General features: G+C 44.7%; 1 protein-coding gene across 2 annotated transcripts in view; it reads left to right on the top strand.

The window, feature by feature from the left end:
• Positions 1-18,869, top strand: part of prex1 (phosphatidylinositol-3,4,5-trisphosphate-dependent Rac exchange factor 1) — a 230,090-nt gene that overhangs the window by 170,336 nt on the left and 40,885 nt on the right. For both annotated transcript variants that reach the window (XM_070896114.1, XM_070896113.1), the window contains exons 22-24: positions 2,031-2,197; positions 5,374-5,535; positions 6,632-6,842. In XM_070896114.1, the coding sequence (XP_070752215.1) occupies positions 2,031-2,197; positions 5,374-5,535; positions 6,632-6,842 (540 nt within the window). The remainder of the gene's footprint in view (positions 1-2,030; positions 2,198-5,373; positions 5,536-6,631; positions 6,843-18,869) is intronic.

Raw genomic sequence — 18,869 nt, 5'->3', positions numbered from 1 at the left:
ATTGCTTCTGTCTTCTCAACTTCACCTGCCTTCTATTCCAATAGCATAGGTACCCTTGAAAAAATATCTCTTTGGTCCACAGAATCCTACCACGATCAGCCCCAACACCAACATCACTCAACACATCAGCATCACTAACAACAACACCAACCTTCTCCACAATCACCTGATGCTGCACAGGACACAGGGCATCATTACCCGACCACATTGCTGCCCGGGACACCAGGGATGACCTCACCATGGCCACATTTACTTCACTTGACACTGTACACCCTGGCTGCCACATGATGTGCCAGGTTGGCACCACCCCATACCAGCTTCATAAAGCATCCCTGCAATGCCCAAACCATTCCTTTCACACACATCACCATTTTCTGGGATACCCTTGTGTCTGAACATTCACTACAACTCGCTAAGCCACTTTCAAAGGTGCACACCAATCTGTCCAATAACAAAGTGTTGAAAATAAAGATTTCAATGTTTGACAACGCATCAACATAAACTTTTCAAGAACATTGGCTGAAGGACCCAAGTGCCTACCCTTGTGTGTTGAGTTGGTATGATTGAACACAGTGAATCTGTGAAATTCTCTTCCCAAGGAAATAGTTGAGGCTAGCTCATTGAATGTATTCAAATCACAGATAGACAGATTTTTAACCAATAAGGGAATTAAGGGTTATGGGGAGCGGGCGGGTAAGTGGAGCTGAGTCCACGGCCAGGTCAGCCATGATCTTTTTGAAGGCGTAGCAGGCTCGAGGGGCTAGATGGCCTATTCCTGTTCCTAATTCTTATGTTCTTATGCTCTTATAACATAGATGAGAGTATGTGAGGTGGCTAGTGAGATGGGAATGTGATAATGTAGAGAGAGAGAGAGAGAGAGAGAGGGGAGGCGGGGGGGATGGGTGGAGGTGCAAGGTAAGTTGGTGTGAGTAAGGATGTGCAGGAGTAGGGTAGGGAAAGCAGAGTGATGGGGATGTGATGAGTGACACAGCAAGATGAGGTTGAGTGTGGCTTTGCAATAACATTTTGTGATTGACTGAGATCATTAAAAGGTTTGCGTCACGGCACCCAGGCCCTCTTGACCCTGCTTGTGCCCTTCTGTGCAATGTGCAACCAGACTGTGTTGGTGTCTGGGGAGGTCTCTTCCGCCCATTAGAAGGGAAGAGGACCTCCCTGTGTACTGTGACTCCCTCCATAAGCATCTGGAGAGATTGATTGGAAAGCCTGGGTGCAGCTGTGCACCTCTGCCGTGCTCGTCAGTGTTTGCAGCACCTCAATGTTTCTAGCTCATATATAAAATCAGCTTGGCTTGACCTGTAAAATAATAGTGCGTCCGCTCTGTACGCAAGTGGCAACTCGATAGGATATGGAGTTTCCCAAGTAAATTGTCAGTAGTTGTGGTACAGTGTTAATTAATTAAAATGTTACACTTGTTTTAACAGGAATAAAGTTTGCTCCCAATTTTCTACAGTGTTGGCGAGCTTTTTCATATCAACTGATCATTTCTAATTTTTAGTAATTGAAACAAGAAATTGCCATAAAGAGTCAGTTGATGTGAGGACAGATAGATAGAAAGAGAAGAAATTGTTTAATACCTCATCACATTTTATGATGTCCTGAGAATGCTTCACAACCAATGAGTTACTTTTGAAGTGCAGTCACTTCTTGTTTTGGCAAATGGCTGAAAGATAATGTTCCAGATAGATTCATGGACTAACTCTCTCCGGGCTTGCTGGTTTTCAAATCCTTTCGACTCCATAATAATATGATGCTATCCTGGTTTGTACAAGAAAACCGCTATATACAGCTTGGCTTGACTAATTCTGTAAATGTATCTTTCCTCCCTGTGAGGAATGGTATTTTTGCTTCTTTGCTTAACCAAGCTGCCAGTGAAGCAAAGAGGCTTACTTCCAAATAGTAAAAGGCTGATTGCAGTGTGTAATTAAACCCAAATCTCGAGTGAATAACTGAGGCTTGTCTTCAGTCAGTTTTTTAACCCAGGAGAGGTAATCACTTATCGATCCTTGCAGACCTACAGTTAAGCACTGATGGGGCAACCTCTCATATCAACATGACTGTGGATAATGTGCATCTGGAGCATGGTGTTGTCTACGAGTACGTCAGCACTGCTGGAATAAAATGTCACGTCAAGGAAAAGATGGTGGAGCCCAAAGGATGTTTCAATTTAACTGGAAAGGTACAAATTATTCAATTAATCCTTCAACGACTGATTTCTTACGCATGTTGTGGAATTCTAATATATTTTCCAATTATTAAACAAGACCACCTATAAATTACAACATTGGTTTATATAATAGAGATCTAGGTGCTGAGGAATGATTTGGACTTCAATGCCTTCATTTCAGGTTATCAAATGGAACTTAATAAATCCTAGTAGATGTACAAGTCAAACCTCCCTGGCCATTGGTGAACTCTGTTGACCCAGAGATGGCCCACTTTATTGACTGGGATTGGGTGCCAACACTCTCCTTCTTACTCAGACTAGCTTGGAATTACCATGAAATCTGATGGATTGGTTCTTTGCAAAATAAAAAGAAATGTAAGCTATTTAAAATCTAGTGATTCCTTTTCACACAAGTCATTTGGTACCGTTTCCTTAAGGGGAATAATTTGCTGCCACAGAGGTGACCCCTGCTTAGTGGTGACTGGACTGGAAGAAGGACCAGGTGGTGAAGAAACAGCTGTGTGTTTTTGGGGTGGAGGGGTGGGGTTGAGTGGGAAGGGAAGAGAGATGGACAGGTGTGAGGCACCAATGGGCCAAGACATTTCATGAAAAGTCCACTTTGACTCAAAGTAGAGTGTTTTAACAATGTTGGTGTCAAGCTGAGTTTAGGACAATGGGTCCTGTGAGAAATACCCCAAACCAGTGAGCCCTTGTGCAGTGGGGATTCTGGCTGTAGTTTCAGAGTGAATATCAGTGGGTAATACAATTACTATTAGTTACAGGTAGAATATTGGGGTGTTACAATCATTTATTAAACATTTTTTTTTTTTAATTCATTCATGGGATGTGGGCATCACCAGCAAAGCCAGCATTTCTTGCCCTTGAGAAGTTGGTGGTGAGTTACATGTAGACTGTCAGTGAGTTATTATATTACCGTTGGTTATGAGGGAATTTGAGTGGTAACAGTATTACTATTAGTTACTGGTAGGATCAAAGTTCCTCTGACCTCCTGATTTCCCCCCCCCTGTATATCCCTTCCCCACCGTTGGTTCCCTTCTTCACCTGCTTGCAGGTGACTTCCTGCTTCACAGAGCTTCTTGCACAACAGATGTTGACACCAAACTATGAGCAAAGATACTCAACTACATGAGGCCTGACCTTTAGAAGGTAAATGTAATAACATTTGCAGATGACAAGTTGTCAGATTATCAAACCTCCAAGAATGCCTCCAACAAAAGTTGGCAACTCTCCTGGGAGTTAGCATCACGAGCAATTATCATTGTTACACCATGTGGAAAATGGATGGACCTGATGGTCTTGCCAGATTGTTTATATTTTATGCAAATGCTCATGTCCCATTGCTTCCTCGGGGCTCGATTTTGGCCGAGCCCATTCTTTGGCGCACTTAGCGGAGTTGCACCGCTTATGTATGTTCCCAGATGCGTCGAAAAAAAAATATTGGAACTTTGGCTGCTGCCTGGCCTCTTCACTGCAGTTGCGCAGTGTGGCCAGTCATTCTGTGCTGGAAAATGTGCCGGGATGTCTGCACATGCGCAGTGGTGATTCGTGATGTCCACGCATGCGCAGTAGCGCTGCGAGTCTGCAACAACAGTTCCAATTTGTTAACATACTGACGTAGGTCACCTGTCAGTTTGAGAGCGTGGCGATGTTCTTCCTCCCTCTCGTCAGCCTTGTGCTATTTCTCCTCATGCTGCCGCTATTTTGCCATCTCATTGGCGCTGAATTTACATCGTTCCCTCTCTTCGAATCTGTGTTGCTCTTGTTATCTCTCTCGCTGAAACTGGGGCTCCCTTAGGTAAAATTCTCTCATAAATTCTGCCTCATTTGTTGGGCTAGGGCCGGGCAGGAGAACTGATAATGCTGCTACCTGTCGGTGTTTTCTATCAGTTCTCCTGCCCGGCCCTAGCCCTGGCCGAGTGGCCTCCCGGTGCATTGTCCCGCTCCTAGCCCAGGCCGAGTGGCCTCCCGGTGCGTTGTCCCGCTCCTAGCCCAGGCCGAGTGGCCTCCCGGTGCGTTGTCCCGCTCCTAGCCCAGGCCGAGTGGCCTCCCGGTGCGTTGTCCCGCTCCTAGCCCAGGCCGAGTGGCCTCCCAGTGCGTTGTCCCGCTCCTAGCCCAGGCCGAGTGGCCTCCCGGTGAGTTGTCCCGCTCCTAGCCCAGGCCGAGTGGCCTCCCGGTGCGTTGTCCCGCTCCTAGCCCAGGCCGAGTGGCCTCTCGGTGCGTTGTCCCGCTCCTAGCCCAGGCCGAGTGGCCTCCCGGTGCGTTGTCCCGCTCCTAGCCCAGGCCGAGTGGCCTCCCGCACCGGCCCATTAACTTCCCGGGCCGAGTGCAGGAAGGTGAATTGCAATTTGAAGATGAAGGTAGGACTTCCATTTTTTATTTCTTATAGATTTGTTAGCAGTTTTTGTTTGCAAACATTGCTAAGGGTTAAGGCTTGGTTGGTTTAGGTGCAGACCCTCTCCGCTACCCGCCCTCCGACGTACCTATCTGCGCCGACTTCTTCAACTCTCCAAGGGTTTTCTGAAAAGGCCACATACGCTGGCCTAAGTAGAAACAAGTAACTATTAGCTGACCAAAGTTGCTTAAATGGGCAGAACTGGCCTAGGTGGCTGGTAACGCCCCCTTTTGAGAAAAAAAAACTAACCTAAAAAAAGTAACGAAATGAGTTACGCTGGTGCACATTGATTTGGGAAACTGGGGATTTTTAAGTTGCGCCAGAAAAAGCAGGTTATTCCAAAAAAAAGGAACAACTCCTGGCCAAAATTGAGCCCTAGCTATGCCAGCCAAAATTATTCCACTAGTAACTCAGGTAGCTTTGATTGCCAATATGTAAATTGGATTTTCCCACTTTATATATTTTTTTAAAACTCCATTGTGTGCCATGTTTTGTGACAAGAGAATACTTAAGTACAATCTTCTGATTCAGATAAAATTTTGAAGACTTACTTTTGTGTTTTAGTTTTAATTACAGAAATAATCCCCTGATTATTTCTGTAATTAAAAAGCCCCCCAACCCCACCCTTGTTCTTTCACCCATCTAATCTAACTATTTAGTAAATTAAAACTGTAATGTTCCTGGTCCCACAGTAACTATTCCAACAAACTGATTTTTTCCAATCACTTTTTTGTTGTTCAAAACACCTCATTAACGATCATTGCTTCTTTTTCAGATTTTAGAAGCTTTAGCAGCTGATGATCGTCAGTTTATAAAGAACTGCAGAGGATTGATATCTTCTAGGAATTCCATTATCTTTAAGTCCCAGTTTGAATTCAGACATCTGTGTGAGTCCAAGCTCGACACCATTGGCAAGCGAATTGCCAACTATTCACAGGTACTTACAACAAATTTGTTTGCTGAATTGCAGAACCCAACCAGTTAAATCTGATTCATGCAAGTGCTCTATTTAACTTTTAGATGAAGCTATAGTATTGTTACTAATATTTTGGGGATCAAATTCTGTGATTCCATCTGTTTTTCTATGTAAGCTGCAAATCTGTGGCCTTGATAAGAGCTGAGCTTTCTCCATTCACTGGAGTTTAGGTATGTGCTCATTTTGCTTCAAGCCCAGCACCATAGTTTATTATGATTTGGTTCCAATCTTGCATTCTGATTTTGATGCACGTTAATGAGAAATGGGAATTTTTTTTTTAAACAAAGCTCAAATCCAATCTCAAAGTGGGAGAGCATGCTCCAATATATAGGGATAAGAAATCTGATGTAGTGACATTGTTATAAGCATTTGTGAAGTTAACTGGGGAAATCTTCATTAAATAATTCTAAATATTGCTGCATATCGTCACCAATGGGATCTCTGCCCCCGTTCAAAATAAACAACTAGCTGTTTTATACATTCACTATTTAAAATATCTGAAAGTTGCAGCAGTCGTATAAATAATAGTCCAGCATCTCCTTTTTCTTCCCCATCCTCCCAAGCGTTCCCTGCTTTGTACCAGTTTAAAATGTATTTTCCTGGGGTTTTTTTAAATGCACAGAGGGTTTGTCAGAACATGGAATGTCCTACCAATAATCCATAATTGCTTTTCAAAGAAAAATGGATAAATATTGAAAGAAAAAAAAATGACTTGGGAAAGGCACAGGAATGGAATTAAGTGGCTAGCTCTTAGCAGCAGTGATGGACTGAATGGTCGGTTGTTTTCTGTGTTGTATGATTCTATGATAAACCAATGTACTTGAGGGTAGTGATCATGGAAACAAATTCCATTCCCCAGCACTGATGTTCTTTATGTTGATATCAACAAATGATTTGAAGAATATTTATTATTATTGAAGTGCAGTCTGTACATACAACCTTGTGCCTCAAAGATGCGCACACTCTATTCTGTTTAAATTTTTGGAAGCTGTTGTCATGTTGGGAATTTTCATAAATGTATTTTTATTGAATTCTGTTTCTTTGTGGCTATCTTTAGTTTGCCCAGGAGTTGAAAAACAGAGCATGGCCCTCCTTCAAGCAAGCTTCAACCAATTTACACCTGTTAAACAGTACTGACTTCTGTCCAACCAACTGTCACGTTAATGTCATTGAAGTGTCCTGTCCAAAAAGTACTACCTCTCTTGGACGATCTTTCAGCATACGCTTTGGTCGAAAAAATTCTTTCCTCGGCCTGGAGCAAGAGCAAGGTAATTAACAAGTTGCAGTTTTAAAATTAGTTCTAGTTTTTAAATGTAAATACATGCTCAATTCCTACTTGACTGTAAATGTTTACTTTAAATTCCTGTTGAATTTTATCCCACTGACCAACTTGATTACAAGAGGTTCTGATGCGTGCTGGGGTATGGTTCCATACATAGATACGTTAGCAAGGGGGTCGTCGAGGGAGCTAAAGAGTACCGACAGCAGCTCAGGAAACGCAGGAAAGAGTGGGTCACAGCTACTGCCAGCCAAATGCTGGCAGATAAGTTTATATGTGATAGCGCTATCAGGTTCACAAGATCCATATGTTGGGAATCACCATCACTACATTATTTAATGTAGAGGAACCCTAAAAAGAACAAAGAACACCTAAAAAAATTAATAAAAAGAAGAGGATGAAGCTGTACATGTTGTTGAAAATGGACTTTCGGCTTAGCATGACTCCTGAAACACAGCCACGTCTCCCACCAATTTTGCTGCTAGGAAAGCCCAACCAACATTGAATGAATGCGACGATGGAAGCAGTTCACTCCAGTCTTCAATGCTTCCCAACTCATAATGATGTTGAGTGCCTCTCGGGTAAGATGAACTATGATTGATGGATGTTTTTGCGATTGGAAGGATGTTTCCAGTGGGGTTCGGCAGGGCTCAGTACTAGGTCCCTTGCTTTTTGTGATATACATCAATGATCTCGACTTGAATATAGGGGGTATGATTAAGAAGTTTGCAGATGATACTAAAATCGGCTGTGTGGTTGATAACAAAGAAGAAAGCTATAGACTGCAGAAAGATGTCAATGAACTGGTCAGGTGGGCAGAACAGTGGCAAATGGAATTTAATCCAGAGAAGTGAGAGGTAATGCATTTGGGGAGGGCTCACAAGGAAAGGGAATACACATTAAATGGTAGGATACTGGGAAGCATAGAGGAACAAAGGGACCTTGGAGTACATATCCACAGATCCCTGAAAGTAGTAGGCCAGGTAGATAAGGTGGTTAAGAAGGTGTACGGAATGCTTACCTTTATTAGCCGAGGCATAGAATACAAGAGCAGGGGGGTTTTGACATGATATTTGCAGCACGATAGCTGCAGGAAAAATGCAGGGAGCAGCGCCAGCCCTTAGACATGGCCGCCTTCAAACTTACGAAGGCCTTTGACACTGTCAACTGCGACGGTCTATGGAGCTCTCATCCTCCGTTTCAGATGCCCCAAAAAGTTTCAGTATCCTTTGCCTGCTCCATGACAACATGCAGGCTGTGATCCTTACCAACGGATCTATTACAGACCCAATCCACATCTGGACCGGGGTCAAACAGGGCTGCATCATCCCTCCAACCCTCTTCTCAATCTTCCTCGCTGCCATGCTCCACCTCACAGTCAACAAGCTCGCCGCTGGAGTGGAACTAAAGTACAGAACCAGTGGGAAACTGTTTAACCCTCACTGCCTCTAGGCCAGGTCCAAGACCACCCCATCCTCTGTCGTCGAGCAACAGTACGCGGACGACGCCTGCGTCTGCGCACATTCAGAGGCTGAACTACAGGATATAGTCGACGTATTTACTGAGGCATACGAAAGCATGGGCCTTACATTAAACATCCATAAGACAAAGGTCCTCCACCAGCCTGTCCTCTCCACAGAGCACTGCCCCTCCCAGTCATCAAGATCCACAGCGCGGCCCTGGACAATGTGGACCATTTCCCATATCTCGGGAGTCTCTCATCAACAAAAGTAGACATTGATGAGATTCAACACCGCCTCCAGTGTCCCAGCGCAGCCTTTGGCTGCCTGAGGAAAAGCGTGTTCGAAGACCAGGTCCTAAAATCTACCACCAAGCTCATGGTCTACAGGGCTGTAGTAATACCTGCCCTCCTGTATGGCTGAGGCATGGACCATGTACAGTAGACACCCTCAAGTCGCTGGCAAAATACCATCAACGATGCCTCCGCAAGATCCTACAAATCCCCTTGGAGGACAGATGAACCAACGCTTGGTCAGCTCCGCTGGGTGGGCCACATTGTCTGCATGCCAGACACGAGACTCCCAAAGCAGGCGCTCTACTCTGAGCTCCTTCATGGCAAACAAGCCAAAGGTGGGCAGAGGAAATGTTCAAGGACACCCTCAAAACCTCCCTGATAAAGTGCGACATCCCCACCGACACCTGGGGATCCCTGGCCAGGGACCATCCTGAGTGGAGGAGGTACATCTGGGAGGGTGCTGAGCGCCTCGAGTCTCATCGCCGAGTGCATGCAGAAAATAAGCGCAGGCAGTGAAAGCAACGCACGGCAAATCTGTCCCACCCTTCCTTACCCTCAACGACTGACTGCAGCACCTGTGGCAGGGACTGTGCTCTCGTATTGGACTGTTCAGCCACCTAAGGACTCATTCTATGAATGGAAGCAAGTCTTCCTCGATTCCGAGGGACTGCCTATGATGATAATGAGATACAATGGATAGAAAGGGCCTATTTCCCTTAGCAGAGGGTTCAACAACCAGAGGGCATAAACTTAAAGTAATTGATAGAAGGTTTAGAGGGGATTGGAGGGGAATTTGCTTCATGCAGAGGGTTGTGTGGTGGTCTTGAACTCACTGCCTGAAAGGGTGGTAGAGGCAAAAATCCTCACCAGGTTTAAAAAGTATTTGGATGTGCACCTGAAGTGCTGTAACCTGCAAGGTTACGGACCTGGAGCTGGAAGGTGGGATTAGGCTGGATAGCCTCTTGGTTGGCACGGACACGATGGGCCGAAATGGCCTCCTTCCATGCTTGTAAACTTCTATGATTCTATATTGACAGCCCTCTGGTCCCTCGAGCATGTCTGCATTTTCCGTGTGTGAGCCAAGACACCAATTGTCAGCAGGTGAACTGACTGGTTCATAACGGGAAGCCTGATCCTGTCCTCATCTGACCTGCAAACACACCTGATTCTTTTGCAGCAGGAGTCACTGGATACCATCAGAAACCTACCAGATTTTTCAACTCTGTGGCCAGTTGCTGAGCACACTGCCACCAGATCTGATAGTTAATTCAGCACAGAACAGGGATTAAATCTGGGAACTTCTTGATTTGTAGCACTAACATACATTTATTTAACCACTAAATCTTTTGGAAGGATGCATTCATCGGCCTTAAATAAACAAATAGATAGTAAATAAAAACTCCTCTGCAACCTTGTGCCCCAGCTTTACCCAACTATTCTTTTGAATTTGGAATATTTTATATCTCCTTTTTGTCCTGCCATAGTTGGCAAGCATCAGCCAACATGCCTCTTTTGTCTTCCTAAACTCTGTGCTCTCACTTTAAGCCTACCTTATCTCTTGTGACTCTTCTCTTGCCCAATACCCATTTTCAGCTTTTATTTGGCACCTTGGGATGTTTTGCTATGTTCAAGGTGCTGTTAAAGTGCTATCCATGTTCGTCCATCACCTTATCTGTATCCAAGCTTGTCTGGTTTGCATTGTGCAGATTTTTCTCATTTTTTAGTTATCTACCAAAGTAAAATTTGGCATTAACAAAAGAAAATGCTGGAAACACTCAGCAGGTCAGGTGACATATGTGGAGAGAGAAACAGTTAACATTTCAGGTTGACGCCTTTTCATCAGAACTGGAAGAAGTTAGAGATTTAACAGTTAAGAAGCAAGTACAGAGCCAGGGCATAACGACGGGTGGAGTGATTTTGATGACAAAAGAGATGATGGTGCAAGACAGAAAGGGTGTAATAATGGGACAATAACAAAACTAAGTCTAGAGGAGCAGTACCAGCACATGCTGTCTGAGAAAATGGGAGTGGTGGCTATGATCTAAAATTGTTCAACTCAATGTTGAGGCCAGAAGGCTGTCAAGTGCCTAATTGGAAGATGAGGTGCAGTTCCTTGAGCTTGCATTGAGCTTTATTGGAACAGTGTAGGAGGCCTGGGGCAGAGAATTAAAATGGTAATTGAAGGGAAGCTCGGGATCTTATGGACAGAATGGAGGTGTCTCCTCAATGTAGAGGAGACCACATCGTGAGCAGCGAATACAGTATATGAATTGGAAGAAGTATAAATAAATCGCTGTTTCACCAGGGAAGAGCTTTTGGGTCCCGGACGGTGGGAATGGGGGAGGTTGTAGAAATTTGGCAAGCTATCAATTTAATTATTCTAAACCTGAGATTGATGGATTTTTGTTGGACAAAATGTATAGAAGGCTACGGAGTGAAGGCACGTGGATGAAGTTAACATACAGATCAGCCATGCTCTTATTGAATGGTGAAACAGGCACGAGGGGCTGAAAGGCCTACTCCTGTTCTGACATTGCTATGTTACCCATTTTAAGAGTTGGATCTCTAGTTTACAGGTTATAAACTTGCTGTGATTTATATCCCAAATTTTGTAGCAGTGTATGGTCAATTGTTGAAATAAATCTTTTTGATAAATGGGTGAAAATGGCAGTCTTCAGATTGTCAACAGCACTTGATGTCAGAAATGAAAATTGGCTTAGAAATACTTCTTGGAAATTGAAGATGAGTTGGTGGGATCAGATTTTGTGGAAGTTATGATTTCAAGTAGATTTTGAAGGAAAATTAGATTTTTTTTTTGAGTTTTGCTTCCTCTTTACCTACTACTTTTGTTGAGGAACTATGGGCTCCATTTTCCCCAGTGATTTGCGCCATTGTTTTTGGTGCGCGCTGTTTTTTTTTGGCCTAAATTTTAAAAATCCAAATTTCCCCGATCTTTGTGCGCCAGCGTAACTCAGAAGGTTATGATTTTTTTAGGTTAGTTTTTCACAATTATGCAAGTTTGGCCAATTTACATTTCTCCTAGGACGGCGTATGTGACCACTTCCGAAAAACCTTCTGGGCACTTAAGGAAAACCAACGCACATCAAAAAATCAGCACAGAAAGACCCTATTGTTTTTAGGCAAAGTTTTGGAGGGAGTCAAGAACACAAATATGCATAATCAAGCTTAAACTTTTCAAACTTAAAATGCAGGAAATGGAAGTTTAATAGAATTCTTTAAGTTTGGATTAAAAAAAAACTGACAGGCCACCACCGAACGTCTCCAAACCGGGCTCGAGGGTCGGAGCGTCGGCCGGCAGAATCGGTCCCTCGCCCGGACATGGGCTCGGCTTGAAAAGAAACCCACGGGGTGGGGGGCTGTGGAAGGTGAACGGAAGGCATGAGAAGCCTTGCACTATGCATCAAATAAAGTCCGGGGTGGGGGGAGGGGTTTCCCGATCATTGTGTATGCTCAGACCTGGGTGTGGTCCATACTAGGGTGTCGATCTGGGAGGAGTGGGGGGGGGGAGACAGAGACAGAGAGAGACACAGACAGACAGACAGAGAGAGAGTCATACCTGCACCTGAGTGATGGAGGCTGTGTCAGAAGGCTCCATTTCCACAAAGAAGTTCGAACTGAGATTTGTGTTAGTAAAAGCAGACCTGCAACCTAGACTTATCAGGAGGTCTGTCAGTTGAAGCGAAGGTTACAGCTGCACTTTCATTCCATGCATCTGGATCATTCCAGGCCACAACTGGGATGTGTGCTCCATTTCTCAAATGCAACACATATCTGCATTCAGCAGATGACTGCTGCACTATATGCCCGGAGGAATGACTACATAAAGTTCCTCATGACCACCCAAGCAATGCTTGCAAGGCTGTGGGCTTCTCCAGGATTGCTGGCTTCCAAAAGCTACAGGACTGCATTGATTGTACCCACATCATCTTGCGAGCACCTTTGGAGATTCTGAGATGTACAGGAATGGAAAAGGCTTGCACTCCATTAATGTGCGGCTCGTGTGTGATGACATGCATCGCATCATGTCAGGTGATGCAAGATACTCTGGGAGCACCTATGATGCATTCATCCTATGCGAGAGCGCTATATCTGCCATGTTTCAGCAGCAGCCAGAAGGGCAGAGCTGGCTACTGGGAGACAAAGGTTATGGTTTCGCCACCTGGCTCATGACGTCCCTACGCTTAACCCAGATGGAAGCTGACTGGGAATACAACATGTTGCACATTGCCATGTGCAGCATAATAGAGAGAACAATTTGCATCTTGAAACAGCGTTTCCGATGCCTGGACCATTCCGGAGGCTACTTGCAATACTCCCCTGAGATTGTCGGTCAGTTGTGTGCTGCATGCTGCATAACTTAGCGATCATGAGGCAGCAGCAACTGGTAGAAGACCCACTTGAGGTGAGAGTAGCTGACGATGAGGAAGATGCAGATGATGAGAAGGAGGAGGGGGACAAGGAAGCCAAGCAGCTACCTGAACCCGGAGCACGACGGCGGAGGAGGGCAGGCCGTCGTGCCCCTTTAACGATTGCTCGAGCCTTGTGTCAGCAGCTCATCCGTGAACACTTTGCTGCCTGAAGGCTCAGCGGCAACTATTCCACATGGACCATGTTTACTGTTTGGACCTGTTCCGTAATGTTGTGTTGTGTTAATGGAACAAATAATGGAAATGATGATTCTTTACTAAAAAGGTTGTGTAAATATTGGAAATGATTGTTATAATTTAAAATATATTTTATTCAAAAGGTTAACAAACACTTGTTTGTACTTAACTTTAATACAAGAATATTTTAACGTTTTCAGTTAAGATCACTTGCAAACTTTAAGATCATTTACAAACTTTTAAACTTGTAAGCTTATATAACTTACAAAAAACTTTACATTTGAGAACAGTTACAACAGTAACAACAATAATAATAACAGCAGAAGCAAAGAAAGGCTGCACCCATCTCTCCTCCACCTTATTCTAAGACCGCCCGCTGCGCTTGGTCTTGTTGACTCCACCCCTGCTCCCAGGAGGTGGCGCAGCGTTTCTCGGGTTGGTACCAAGCTTATTCTTTTGAACATCTCGGGTAATGCGCACTTCTTGATTTGGGGGTAGCGGGGCAGGCGGTAATGTGGAAGGCCTGGCTTGGGCCTCTTCAGAGGCTGGACTGGGGCTTGGAGTGAGAGTGGCAGTTGATTCTGTCAATGGCCGCGGGGTCTGGGCGTGTCCCCTTATTGCAGCAGCTAATTCTGACATTCCCTCCCTCATCTTCCCGGACAGTGTTCCCATTTCTCGTGAGAGTGTTGTTACTTCTCCCAACAGTCCCGATACCTCATCACCCACTCCACCCATGGTGTCCAGGAGTGATCGGGCAAGGTCAATGCTCTCCGCACTCATTGCCATCATCTGAACCACATCTGTTACATCCTGCACCTCAGGAGAGCGCTGTCGAGCTCTCCTTCACCCTGGGTGTGCCTTGCTGCATCCCACTGGGACCCGCAGCCTCGGACGGTGGGAAACAATGGAATGTCCCACCAGCACTCGTATCACTCAGGGAAGGGGCTGGCACCTCAATGGCTGGCACCTGCACCTCCTCCAGAGTTAGTATAACAGTGGGGGCTTCATCCTCCCCCTCCCCTTCATTCCCATGCTCTTGGTCTGGAAGGTGGGATTGAAAGATATTTTCCTTCAGGCTCGACCACTTCTGAATGATCTTCTGCATCGGCTTCAGCCTCGTCAGGGTTGGCCTCAGGTTCCACAAAATAAAACCGAACAGACAAATGGTTTGCAGCAGAAGAGGGGGCAGGGTGACATGAGTAGGCTCACAACGCAGGCAACAGGCTCATTTGAAGGACCACGATGAATGATAGTACATCGCATCAACCGAAGCGTAGCTGACGGAGACATTCCCATGAACCAATGCATAGCTAGCCCGCGCAGTACTTAACATTTAGCAAAGCCAGACGGAGGAATTTGCAGGACTTGCCCTCTCCCTCGAGTGTGGGCCCAGCTTGTGCAGTGGTGATTGCTTTTCTCCAGGCAGGACCCACCAAAGCAGCGACCCTCTCTTTCAAGTGTGTCAGTGGGTGCAGATTTGACCGGCCTCCTCCTGTTCGAGTTCTTTCCCTTTCTGTTATGTGCCACCTTGCTCTGCTAAGATGAAAATATAACTTTTTTGAGAGGGTCTCTTTCTGCTGGGTGGGTCATATACTGCTGGTCACATTTACAATTGCAATTCCATTGAATAAATGAAACTATTACTTGCACTAACTACTTGACCAAGATCCTGCCATTTCTTGCATTGGCCTCCAGACCTCTGGGTGGTCACCATTGCACAGTAATCTTCTGCAAGTTGCTTCCAGCGTTTCTTCATTTCTTTTGGTGGAATTTTTGTGTGACCTCTGCTGGTGTCCAGCACGTGCCATCTGGCCTCGATCACAGTAACTAGTGCTTCCACTTCATCCTGTGAGAAAATCTTGGTCCTTGCGCGCATTGTAGCTCTGATTTTTCCAATGAGAATTAAAGTTCTCACACTCAACTGGCTCTTTAAAAATGGCTGAATGCAGACCGGGAGCGGTACTGCGCACGCGCGCCCATAGCAGTCACGTCAAAAAGTCCCTTTTTTTTTTTGCACATGCGCAGAAGGGAGGGGAAGGGGCATTGTTTTTTCGGCGCAGACGTTGGGCTCCTCTTTCCATCCCCCCCCCCCGGAGTTTACAGGACAGGCTGCACGGTGCCAGTTTCAAAAAATAGAACGAGGAAACTTGCTACTTTTTTGGGGGGAGTGGTTGGGGCCAAAAAAAACAGGCGTAACTCTTGCAATACACCAAAAAAATGGTATTGGGGAAAATTGAGCCCACTCTCTCAATTAATACAGCCTGGGGCTTCATTCTCAACATTGAAAATTGTATGGAAATGTTCAAATCCTTTGGATAAGTTCTGTGTACGAGAGAGGGATCCATCGTAAAATTTATAATTTTTTTTTCCTGCTCCTTGGTAATTGCAATTCCTTAAGTGTACAACCTATGTCACATGTTGATCAGGTGGAAAAGTTACAGATGATCTAGTCATCTGTTTGTGGCCCTGGTCATTGGAGATTTGATGGTCAGTAAAACCTCCAAGGCAGTGTTACACCAACCGCTTCAGCAAGAGCTATAAATGCATTGTGGGGGGTGGGGGAGGGGGACATAATGTTGTAAATACCTGAGGTTTAAAAAAAAGGTTGTAGTGAGGGAGGAGCAAAGAATAAACAAATGGGGTTCTTGTGTCCTAAGCAAGTATTGCAAACACACCATGGGAAGTAGGGCAAAATAAATCTCTCATTATACAAATAACAGAATAAGAGGTTTTAGGGACTGAAGAACCAACTAAATGACTTGCATTGAGCAAAATTGTTGATTTTTGTCATGCCTATTTGCAGTTTGCAAGCATCAAGGTTAGGAATAATTGAGCATAATTTCTGATGCAATCTACCTGCAGCAGTAACTTGTCCATCATTATAATATAGCAAATTTAACCAAGCAATGTATCACTTGATAGACTCAAGGTAAAAATATTATACACCTCATTAATACTGAGACACACCATTGCGTCTGGGTGCCCTACCACTATAACTATTGGAGAAAGAGGCGAATGCTAGAAATGCCTCTCTCACCTGGTTAACATTGCTACATTGAAGATTTGGCTCTTTTCTGCTGGGGCGAGACCCAGTGTAAAGGGGTCTCGATCCCCATTTCCCTGTTCTTTGTGCAAGAAGAATGGGAGCAAAGTTCAGGAAAACTGGCCCCTCGGTATTTTATTCATTTAATTTTAATACTTATTATAGATTTAAATTTTTTGAAAATCGGTGTTCACTGCAAGCATAAAAACATTGGCTGACAGACCCTAATCTTGAGCCCATGGACTATATACAGCAGGCACATCAAAGCACTGAAGAATTACCATCACCGCTGTCTGAGGAAGATCCTGCAAATCCATTGGCAGGATAGGCGCAGCAACGTCTGTTCTCGCGCAGGCTAACATCCTCAGCATTGATGATGCTCGACCAAATCCGACCAAATACGAGACCCGCAAAGCAAGCGCTCTACTCAGAGCTCCGAAAGGGCAAACGAGGCCCAGGTGGGCAGAGGAAACTCTTCAAGGCCTCCTTGAAGTTCAACATCCCCACCAACCCCTGGGAATCACTGGCGCAAGATCACTCAAAATGGAAGAGAATAATCTGTGAGGGCGTTGAACACCAAGTCTTTTTGCCAGGAGCAAGCAGAGACCAAACACGTACGGCGGAAGGAGCGCATGACCACCCAAGCACTTCAATCAGCGTCTGTCCAACCTGCGACAAATCCAATGCGGGAGCTACAATCTATCAGTCATCTAAGAGCTCATTTTTAATGTGGAAGCAAGTCATTCTCGACTCCGAAGGACTGCCTATTATGAAGATGATGATGAACATTGGCCCAGATTTTGCTGTGAGTGGCAAAGGAAATGCCTAGAGACATTGTGCAAACTTGTCAGCAGAGAGTTTTAGTAATAAGGCGTCCACTGCATAGGATCTATGACATCTGTGAGCTGATTAAGCAGCGGGGAAGTTCTTCAACCAATCAGATGGAAGAAGCTTCACTGAGCCACTGAGTCCAAACCAGGAAGTAAAACTACAGAAAATATAAAGTTGCATGTAAATCATGTTCTGGAAGCAAAATAAAGATTGGGGAATACAGATGTGATTAAAGGAGAGAGACAAAGAGAAAAAGGTTTTTAAAAAAATTAATTTTTTTTATAAATCTGTAACTAATTTTCTTAGCGATGAGACTCCACACTTGTAAAATTAATTTTTCAGGGCCAGAGGTCGTTAAGCAATAATCACTTATTGCACCATTTAAAAAATTCCTTTTACTCCTGATTGCACTAGTCCTAACTTTTTCATCCGTCTTTAGTGTGAGATTAGTGGCTGATTACACTAAGTTCATGCCATTACAGTGATTTCTGTGGAGATTCCATTCATAGAATAGAATCATAGACATTTACAGCATGGAAGAAGGCCATTTCGGCCCATTGTGTCTGCATCGGCCAACCAAGAGCTATCCAGCCTAATCCCACTTTCCAGCTCTTGGTCTGTAGCCCTGTAGATCACGGCACTTTAAGTGCACATTCAAGTATTTTTTAAATGTGGTGAGGCTTTCTGCCTCTATCACCCTTTCAGGCAGTACGTTCCAGACCCCCACCACCCTCTGGGTAAAGAAATTTCCCCTCGTATCTCTATATCGCCCCCAATTACTTTAAATCTATGCCCCCTGGTTGTTGACTCCCTCGCCAAGGGAAACAGGTCCTTTCCATCCTATCTATCCAGGCCCCTCAAAATTTTATGCACCGTAATCAGGTCTCCTCTCAGCCGCCTCTGTTCCAAAGAAAACAGACCCAGCATCTCCTAACTTTCCTCATAACAATATTCTCCAGTCCAGGCGACATTCTTGTAAATCTCCCCTGCACCCTTTTCAGTGCAATCACATCATTCCTGTAATGTGGTGACCAGAACTGCACGCAGTACTTCAGCTGCAGCCTAACCAGTGTTTTATACAGTTCAAGTATAACGTCCTTGCTCTTGTATTCCATGTTTCGACTAATAAAGGCAAGTATTCCATATGCTGCCTTATCTACCTGGCCGCCTACCTTCAGGGATTTGTGGACCTGAACACCAAGGTCCCTTTGTTCCTCTACACTTTTCAGTGTCGTACCATTTAATGTGTATTCCCTTGCCTTGTTAGACCTCCCCAAATGCATTACCTCACACTTAGCTGGATTGAATTTCATTTGTCACTGTTCTGCCCACCTGACCAGTACATTGATATTTTCCTGCAGTCCGCAGCTTTCTTCTTTATTATCAACCACTATTTTACTGTCATCTGCAAACTTCTTAATCATGCCCCCAATATTCAAGTCCAAGTCATTGATATATACCACAAAAAGCAAGGGACCCAGCACTGAGCTGTGTGGAACCTCATGAAAACAGCCTTCCAGCCACAGAAACACCATCAGTCATTACCCTTTGCTTCCTGCCTCACAGCCAGTTTTGGATCCAACTTGCCACTTTGCCCTGGATCCCATAAGCTTTTACTTTCATGACCAGTCTGCCATGTGAGACCTTATTAAGAGCTTTGCTAAAATCCATATACACTACATCATACGCACTGCCCTTATCGACACTCCTGGTTACCTCTTAAAATTCAATCAGGTTAGTCAGACACGACTTTCTCTTAAC

Source organism: Pristiophorus japonicus, chromosome 12 (assembly GCF_044704955.1).
Source record: "Pristiophorus japonicus isolate sPriJap1 chromosome 12, sPriJap1.hap1, whole genome shotgun sequence".
NCBI classification, from domain to species: Eukaryota; Metazoa; Chordata; class Chondrichthyes; family Pristiophoridae; genus Pristiophorus; species Pristiophorus japonicus.
Note: the sequence above shows the minus strand (reverse complement) of the source record. Positions and strands in the feature narration are given on the sequence as shown.